Genomic DNA, 9,250 nt, shown 5'->3' with positions numbered 1-9,250 from the left:
TGGATAAAACATGAAAAATTGCTCTTTTTTTGGATGGACATGGACTTGTCATTTTTTGCAGGAAAAGCCACATCCATCAAATAATATCGATAAAATGCCGTAATTATTTAACTTCAATAATAACCGACGATACGCGTGTTCGAGATTGACTGTTGCGCAACTTTTTTTTTTTGCTTTCTCTTTGATGGCAAGACACACACCACACGCAAACATATCCTTCTGAAAATATACAAAAGTTTAATTTAAATACTCACAGGCTGACGTTGTCATACATCATACGGATTTCACTGTTTATTGCAAATTTATTGCACAGGGATCACTGCCGCTTACAGTCGCAATGGTCAAACCACAATTCACCGATTCGCCGTTCTCTCTCATGATTCACACCGCCGGGCATCTTTCTGTGAAATACAACGCTCGCTGAAAGGGACGCCCTCCGACGCGAGCCTCGCTTCATTATCTTGTAAGCTGGAACGATAAAACCGATACGACCGCTGGAATCAACAGGCGGCCACAAAACTACCGTCCTCTTGTCAGCGGCAGCAGACTCATAAGACTCGAGGTTCGCTTTTAGTCCGTGCGGACCTGGACGAGAGATGAAAATCTCTCTGGGAGGCGGGAGGGGAACCCAATCAAAAGCAAATTTTTCACTTTTGCCTGGAAACAAGAACCTCAAAAGGTAAATTAGCGCTAAAACAAAGTGCATCAGAGATATTCATTCAGAGACGAGCCTCGGTTTCCTCTCCGCAGAGCAAGAATTAATACTTAATGGCATTATGGGATTGCAGGCACGCATGGATTGTTCATTCATCGCATGAATCCGGGGGAGAATTCCTCTGTCGCCGTTGCCGCGTGCACGTCCGAGGACGACGTTCTGCAGATCTTTGGCTCAATTAACCTTTGGGCTGATCATCACCCGGCGTCAACGTGGGACCTTCCATTTGCATTGCTTGTGCTCGTAGCATATCTTGGGATCAGGCTCAGTTTAAGGGGGAGAATTACACGGGCGCGTGAAGTGTTACGCAAAAGTCGGCACTTGTTCGGAAGTCCGTCGTGTCGTGGGCCGGTCCCCTGCAGGAAAGCCGTCCAACCTTGATACCTGTACTGAGAAGATGTGGATGAGTTCAAAGAAAGGCACATGTATTGACGTGGGACTCGAAAGTATCTGCTGTGATGGTCCGGTCACCGGCGGCGACGGCGGCGGCAGGAGATGTCGCTCTTGCGTAAGATGGCGTGGCGTCGCGGGTCGCTTTAACCGACTTGCTGGTGTGAGGAGGGAAGTAGAGTCCAGAGATAACCAAAGACAGGCACCAAGATTGGACCGGCACTGATGTCCACGATGGGCTCTTTCACTCGATGTACAGGACGTCGCTCTCCTTCAGCCCGAATCGGGTTTTGTACTTGTCGAAAAGGCTCTGCAGGGACTTGACGTACATGGCGTGGTACAAATTGACGATATCGTTGTCCGGGTTCTCGATTTTTGGCACGGTGATCGGCTCTCCGACTGTAAGGAAAAGGCGATTGGAAGAAAGCGTCGGTCAGACCGACGGGAGGGACTCGGCGTTAAACATTAATGCGCTCAAGGTTGTGCAAAGCAAATATACATTGGAGTGTTGTCCCGTAGTAAACAGAGTATTTCTGGCATTTCAACCCCTATTCTGCGCTTCTAAGCAAACACACGTGCACAAACTTGCCTATGGTGGTGATGGGTTTGCTGTAAGGCACGATGCCCCAAGAGTTGCCGAAGAAGAGGCCGCATCCGTGGAAAAGGCACGGAGCGAAGCCCAACAGCTTCTGGAGCTTCTTCTGGAGAGCTCTCCAGTAGGTCCCCTCCTCCAGGATCACCTGCTTGTAGGCGTCGTTCTCCCCGAAGGAATAGACGGGAACCAGGTCGGACCTGAGGGAGCGACGGGCGGAGGGTCAGTCTTCACCATCACCCGACTCCACACCTTCTTCTTTTATGGGTTTACAGCAACCGCGTCATAAAACGGCAGAGTAAAGACGCGACAGAGGCGATGCTAACGCCGGCTAACGCCATGGCTCGTACCAACGGCGCTGACCTTATCACCGAACCGTGTGGCTCACGGTGTGCAGTGTGCCAACCGCCCGTAATCGCCAACCTGTTGCGTCATTTCTAGGTCAATAGTCTTCTTCTTCTTCTTTCGGCTTTTCCCGTCAGGTGTCGCCACAGCGAGTCAACTTTCTCCATCTCACCCTATTCTCTGGATCCTCCTCTCTCACACCAACTACCTTCATATCTTCTCTCACTACGTCCATAAATCTTCTCTTTGGTCTTCCTCCAGACCTCTTGCCTGGCAGCTCCAACTCCAGCATCCGTCTACCAATATATTCACTATCCCTCCTCTGTCCGTGACCCAACCATCTCAGTCTGGCTTCTCTGAGCTTCTCTCCAAAACATAACTTCTCTCCCATAGCTTCATTGTATGGCTCATCAACTTTATCCCTCTATAGTTGCCACAATTTTGCACATCCCCTTTATTCTTAAAAATAGGCACCATCACACTTTGTCTCCATTCTTCAGGCATCTTCTCACTCTCTAAGATCCTGTTGAATAGTCTAGTCAGTCATTTCTAGTTTCTAGTTTCTAGTCATTTCTAGGTCAATAGTAAACTTTGAATATTTATCTTGATGAGGCAACATATATATTTCTGCTACCCAAATATTGTACTCAAGTCACCTCTTTCTTGAACTGCCTTTAACCCGGGATTAAAAATGTAAAATGATCGTTTTTCCAAACAGGGACATTAAATACAAGTTTTTAATCTACAGCTGGACTTTGACGTTCCCCGTCACGTCAATTGAAACGCCCTGTTTGGATTGAGATTAATGAAAGGTTGAGAAAGCCTTTCGTATCCAACGACAATCCTCCGAAAAAATAAAGGGAACACCAAAATAACACGTCCTAGATGTGAACCAATGAAATATTCTCATGAAATACTTTGTACTTTGCATAGCTGAATGTGCTGACAACAAAATTACACAAAAATGATCAATGGAAATCAAATGGAGGTCTGGATTTGGAGTCACGTTCCAACTAAAAGTGTAAAAACACACTCCAGGTTGATCCCACATTGACGTAATGTCCAAGTCCAAGTGAATCAGTGTCGCTTCCTAAGTGGACACTTTGATTTCACACAAGTGTGATTGACTTGGAGCTCCATTGTGTCGTTTAGGTGCTCCCTTTATTTTTTTTGAGCAGTATATATACTCAGCTGTATTTCTAACCCAGTTGTTGTGGCTAGCGCGCTACATGAGCGCACGTCTTTTCCAGCTTTAAGCCTCTTTGGACGGTGTGAACCCTGAGCTAATCCCCCGGTGATATTTAAGGAGGAAAACAAGCTGGTTTGAGGTTGCAGCTCCAGAAGGTCAGCAGGACCTGGCGAGGCTCTAAGGGTGGAATCGCCGACCTTTCCGCTAGCGCTGATCTGGGGTCCCGGTCGCAGCACGTGCGCTCACCCTTTCTGCAGGGCCAGCCTCACGAAGCCCTTGCGGTTCTTCAGGATGACGGAGTTCATGCCCGGCGCGCAGCTCAGGGACTCCGCAGCGCCGCCAACCACGATGACCACGGCGTTCCCGGTGCCGTTACAGGACAGCAGGTAGTCGATGGAGTTCTTGTTCACCGGGCAGATACCTAAAAGCGACAAAACACAGTTTGGTTTTCCCTTCGAGTGCAAGGCTGCCTCTGTTTTGATGCCGTGAAATCCAATCAAGTGAGGATCGCGGTCGTCAGTGCTTCTGAAGTGAGGTGTACTTTATCTGCGCTGAGCAAACAGCTCATCTGTACAGAACGACCAACTTTCTGCGCTCAGATCAGCAGATCTAGGTAAACAGAAGCTATTTTAGCTCCGCGAGAGGACAAAGGTCCGGTCCCGCAAACAGACCTAGAAGGGCCGCGAGATGTCCCGAGTCCCCCTCACCTCCAGACATCAGGTAGTCCCGGAGCACCGGCAGGCGAAAGTTCCCCGCCAGGGTGGCCAGCGAGGGTCTGATGCCCGGGAATTTCTTGGAGAAGCCCGTGGCCTCCGTGCCGAAGTTGCAGAAGGCGCCGAAACAAAAGATGCCATGGGGATGGTAGCCGAAGATGTAGTTCCGGTTGGGCGGCAGGTTGTGGGTTTTAATTAGCTGCCGGACAAAAACACAGAGAGGCCCAGTGAGGCCGATTTCCATAATAAGGGGTTTTGGATGAGGGGGGGCAGGACTGCTGGAAAGCGTGAGGGCAGAAGATCTGCCTCAGATGAGGCTTTCTTCATTTGAACATGAAAACCATCTGTGCATCAGCGCCAACCGTTGCTCGACTAGTTGAGCGATGATTCTCGATGCGCCTTCTATTCATGTGTAACTATTGATATATAACAAGTCCTTCTTCTAAAAGAAATGCAGAAAAACTATTAAAATCAAGGCCCGGTGTGATTTCGCCTCGTCACCATGGCCGTATTTCAACGTTAAAGAATAAGAGTAAGAATAAGAACAACTTTATTTATCCCGAAGGAAATTGTTGTGCCAGAGTTTCAAGTAAAACATAACAATAATAGATAAAAGTAGGAAGGAGGGAGAATAAGAAATACAAATGAAATATAAAGTGTCAAAGTTAAGGCTAAAACGTTTTTTCCGACATTATTATTATTATTATTATTATTATTATTATTATTATTATTATTATTATCATTTTCCGATAATATCGATCCTCTTATATCCTCCGAGGGCCTCGTTCGGATGGATCGTATCTGAGGCATCTTATCGGCTCGAGCTCTGCATGTCTGTGCTGAAGGAGCTGTAAAATAACAGAGTCCGTAAAGCACAAGCATTGAAAAAATATATAATCGGAAGCCCGTCCGAGTCCGTCTGATCCATTAGCAAAAAAAAAAAAAAAAACAAGGTAAACACAGCGGCCGCCGGAGCTAATCAAACAACATCGTTGCATAACAGCATAAGTAAATGAGATCACTTTCAAGATCCCCATAGTAGCGCTGGGCTTCACCTGGGAAGCGTGACATTACGGGACGCTTCCCGCCGGCGGGGAGGGGGTGCGTCGCTCCTCCGTGGGTAACCTTTTCGTAACAGCCTCTCCTGAGGGCCCGACGCTGCTTTGGACTTTGTCCCGACCCTGCCAGCTCATATTAATAAGTCAAATGTTCATGCTAGATATGGAGCAGAACCAGCTAATTGCCCCGGAGATAGAGACGGCAAAGTCCGAGCGATGGGAGGACAAATCTGCCTTAACGCTCTGAGATGAGCCTTTTACTTTGACTCACAAACTAAAAGGCGACGCTGATAACGAAGTGCCGGTTTCGAGGGTCTGAGCGTCTGGGAGATGTCGTAATGATCTCATCAGCTTCTCGTCGTCCGAGCACTGAGCGCGGATCAATGTGACGGACAAAGTCCAGCGGCAGGGAGAGGGGTTTCACACCGGAGCTGGAAACCTCACGGACGCCAAAAAGGGATTCCACGAGGGTTAACGTTGGTTTAATAGGTGATATGACCTTCGATATGGTGAGGTTTTGAAGTTCGTTGCCAGATTTGTGAACAAATAGTCAAACAGAGGAGCGTGATCATCAAACTGAGTCGAGGTTCTTCTGTGTTAAAAAAAAAAAATGACAAGAGCAGAAAAAAACAGTGGGCCTATCTGATGGGACAAAGTCTAAAAGTCAGAGTGGAGGCTGCGTTCTGTGATCACGGGCTGGGAACAGAACGCAGCGCAGATCTGACCCTCCTCAGATAAGTTTATCTCCTGGAGACAGACCTTTATACGACAGGAAAGTGATGATCCAGCTGAAAGTCACACAGCGGTGACTCCCCTGGAGAGGGCGGGTAAGGATGTGCTGGTGTCTCGCAGGAACAAAACGTCTTCCACACCTCTAGTTGTTCTGTGAGCGTGTGTGTGTGTGTGTGTGTGTGTGTGTGTGTGTGGGTGGGGGATCTGCAATGATATGCCTACCCTGATGGGGAAATAGTCTCGGAAATACGTCCACACCGTCCAGCTCCTCACCCACGATGACCTCCTGCCACCTGATAAAACCAAAAATGAAAAAACAAAACACCGTTACATCACGGAAAAAGATGTTATTTCAAATTATTCACAAGTTGAGAGAAGAGTTCTGAAGGGAAGGACGGGTTTTTGAATTGCTACTTGACGATGGGATGGTTTTACGCATTATCTCTTGGTTCGTTTAGTTTTTAAGACATTTATTGACTGATAAAGCCACAAGTGGTCAAAAATAAACAGAATCCCTCGATTGAAATTCCCGTGGGGGCGTCGGTGGATTATCTAGGCTTTCATTGGTCGGCGCTCACCAGGCCCCGACTGAGAAACTCCACCTTTGGCCCGAGAGTTACATCAAGAAGAACTTGTGATTTATTCTTATATGGACGGCTCGGCATCACAATGCTGCCATTGTTGGTGCTAATCGTTACAAAAGAAAAAAAAAAAAAAACAGCAAGCTACCCAGGGCTTAGGTAAGAGTCTCAGAGCGTTCATTTGCATAACGTCCACACTGATATCCAGGACAGGACCGAGCTTTCATGCGAGCGGACTGATACTGTAGGCATGAAATGGTGAGTTATTTGTAGATACAACAAAACACGGCAAATTTGAGCGTGAAATGACACCCCCACTTGCTGACACACTCCAACTCCAGTCGAGCTGGACAGATGTTTCCAGAGCCACCGGCTTTGCCTTTCATCACATTAGTGTTTCCACCATTGCAAAAGGGAGGTTTTTTTTTGTCTATTTGTTTGGATAAAAGTGTCTAGTTCATTGCCTTGTTTCGGGGTGTTCCAGTCGAAGATGAGCCACGCTGTGTAAACAGCAGCGATGAACCAGCAGTCGGTCCAGAACATGTAGATGAGCAGGACGGTGCAGACAGCCCCTGCAGAGCAAGAGAGCAGAGAGACGCGTAAATCTACTATGAGGCACAAATAGTCCACCTCCATGCATTTAAAATGGCGTCAAGATTTTAAAGTTCCGCCGACGGGGGCGTGAAATCATTTTGCGTGAAGACTGGGCTTCAGTTTTGTGTCCATGCACTCGGAAGTCTAACTTTCACCTGCAGAAAAATCTCTAAAGCAATTTAAAATGGGAATTTTGGGGCTCTCCAAACATGTGCAAGTATATCACGGTTTAATTGCAAAATAACACAGTCATGCAGGATGAACAAATTTCAAATACAATCAAATAAAGCATCTACTGCTCACATTAGACCCTGGTATCACGAGTGCTGGACTGTCTCACAACATTTGTGGTGTCGCAAAAGTCATTCTCCTGCCTCTTCAACTCCGGGAAAGGATTCAAAGAACATTTAGACGCTGGCGAGTGGATAATTTTATTTTTCAAAAAACGCCTCGTGTGTCAAAATCTGCAGATCCATCACTTCACTTTTTTAACGGCGAGTAAATATGTTTACACACAGACGTCATGATTCTTCTCCGTAGACCCTGAACGGGCACGGCTTAGTGATCTGACCTCCTTATAATGAGACTAATGGGACTAAAGCCTCCTGCACTTAGTTTCCTGACTCTCACAGCTTAAGCGAAATGCAAACACTTACCCAGGGCTAGGAAAGTGACGACCCACTGCAGGACGGAGATGACCTGCAGCTGTTTCTCCATCTTGGATCTGCAGGGCCAAAATGCTGACGGTAGGTCCTGCAGGGCAGAGAGGATGCTGCAGCCGGTGCCTGGACACAAATTTAAAAAAGATATTTTAGATATTGAAATAGCAGGATTGCAGAAGGTACAGAGATCTTGGGGAATTATTCTGATAAGATGCAGCAGTTGCAGACCTCCTGGGGTGATATTATCTCTTCCAAAAAGCAACGACAACCGTCGCTGAAGAGCAACATGTGAAGAGCGAAACCGGTCGGAGTCTCGGAGTCGGAGTTCTCACAGCCAATTAGACCAAGACCTGAACTTCAGTAAATCACTTGGTCTAATCCTATCTGCGCGGACTGAAAATAACCCCTCAGCGAGCCGTCGGAGGTAAAACCCTGACTCCTTGGGACTATTGACGATGGAGTCTGGGCCCGATGGAGCGCAATCGGTTTGTTTGTGGTTGAATTTGACAGTCCTGGTCCTGCTGGGATCCGGATCAAACCGGTCGCCGGACAGAAAAGTAAACAAACGCTGCACGTCCAGCAGATGGAGCAACCTGTTGTCTCTCAATCGATACTTTTATACCTCCTCCAGATGTGGACAGATGGAAGGAGGAGATGAGGCTTCGTAGATTTGCAAATGAAACTTTCATTATTTCACTTTTTTTTTATTTTAAAGCAAAATAGTTTAGCATTGAAAGGTTATAAGACTCAAATAGTTGCATTTCATTTCAACAGGTGAAGTCAAATATTTCAGCTTGTGTATTCTATCTTTATTTCCCAGCAACCAAACATAATAAATAATCATTATATTAATAATCTGTGAATTAAAAAAGAAATGATTTCAATTTATTTTACTGATTTTGACTTCATTGCAGCATCACCTTGACGGCCTGATGCTAGCTTAAAAAATAAGACCACCGACTCTATGTGTGTCACGACTCATGACTTGGCATTTCTGTGGGTGAAGGGAGGAAGAATTAAATAAAATGAGATAAATCGAAATAACGCTTTTTAGGTGACAGGTAACCAAGAAACATCTCCTCCGCTTCTTACCTTTAAGGACGCCGGAGTACGCGGCTAGGATGGTCTTCATAACGGATCCTTCTAGAACGTCGAGTGTCCCGGATGTTAAAGACAACTATTAAATAAAGATAATTATTTTTAAAAAGTGGCGTTCTGGCGTGTGGTCCGTTGCTACAGCTCCCGCGTCATGACTGACTGTGACTGCGACGAGTTCCCCGGGCCGAGCGGCATTTAAGGAGCCGTGGGAGGAGTCCCGCGGGGCGGAGGGGAGGCTCCGGAGCGGACCGGGGGCTCGGAGGGAAACACCTGCCGGGAGGAGCGATGTGGCGCCGCAGGGGGCTTCCCTCACACAATTTATACGGCCGAGTCACGTGGGAGGGGGGATCGATCGAGTGCACCAATCAGGACTGCCCCTCTCCGCGCGCGCCCCTCCGTCAGGTGCAGTCCGAGAGTTGAGGCTCGTCGATCTCGCGAGATTCGTAATTTCTTTTTTGGGAGGGGGGGCCGGAATTAACACTACTTGTTATTGTGACGTAATAGAATACTGACGTTATTCGGTCAGTTTAGTTATTTTAGTATTTTTTAAATGTACTATTTTTTATTTACTGAAGTTATAG

At 47.0% G+C, this 9,250-nt stretch overlaps 1 protein-coding gene across 1 annotated transcript; it reads right to left on the bottom strand.

The window, feature by feature from the left end:
* Positions 1-217: 217 nt before the first annotated feature.
* On the bottom strand, positions 218-8,961 carry dgat2 (diacylglycerol O-acyltransferase 2). The gene is made up of 8 exons (XM_086160662.1): positions 8,664-8,961; positions 7,566-7,694; positions 6,780-6,887; positions 5,957-6,027; positions 3,939-4,143; positions 3,478-3,652; positions 1,695-1,897; positions 218-1,504 (listed from the first exon to the last, which is right to left on the bottom strand). Exons 1-8 carry the CDS (start codon positions 8,701-8,703, stop codon positions 1,350-1,352), a joined length of 1,086 nt encoding a protein of 361 aa, XP_086016788.1. The 5' UTR covers positions 8,704-8,961; the 3' UTR covers positions 218-1,349.
* Positions 8,962-9,250: the final 289 nt, after the last annotated feature.

The sequence above is a fragment of the Fistularia commersonii genome, chromosome 15, assembly GCF_037954325.1.
Source record: "Fistularia commersonii isolate RoL2024-O1a breed Wild chromosome 15, RoL_Fcom_v1.0, whole genome shotgun sequence".
NCBI lineage: Eukaryota > Metazoa > Chordata > Actinopteri > Syngnathiformes > Fistulariidae > Fistularia > Fistularia commersonii.
This window is presented reverse-complemented; position numbering and strand designations above follow the sequence as displayed.

Excerpts from the sequence above, each read along its gene's own strand:
- dgat2 (XM_086160662.1), bottom strand. The coding sequence starts at position 8,703 with ATGAAGACCATCCTAGCCGCGTACTCCGGCGTCCTTAAAG. Across the intron at positions 6,028-6,779 it reads CTGGAACACCCCGAAACAAG|GTGGCAGGAGGTCATCGTGG; the intron begins GCAATGAACTAG and ends TGGTTTTATCAG. Across the intron at positions 1,898-3,477 it reads AGGCTGGCCCTGCAGAAAGG|GTCCGACCTGGTTCCCGTCT; the intron begins GTGAGCGCACGT and ends TCGCTCCCTCAG.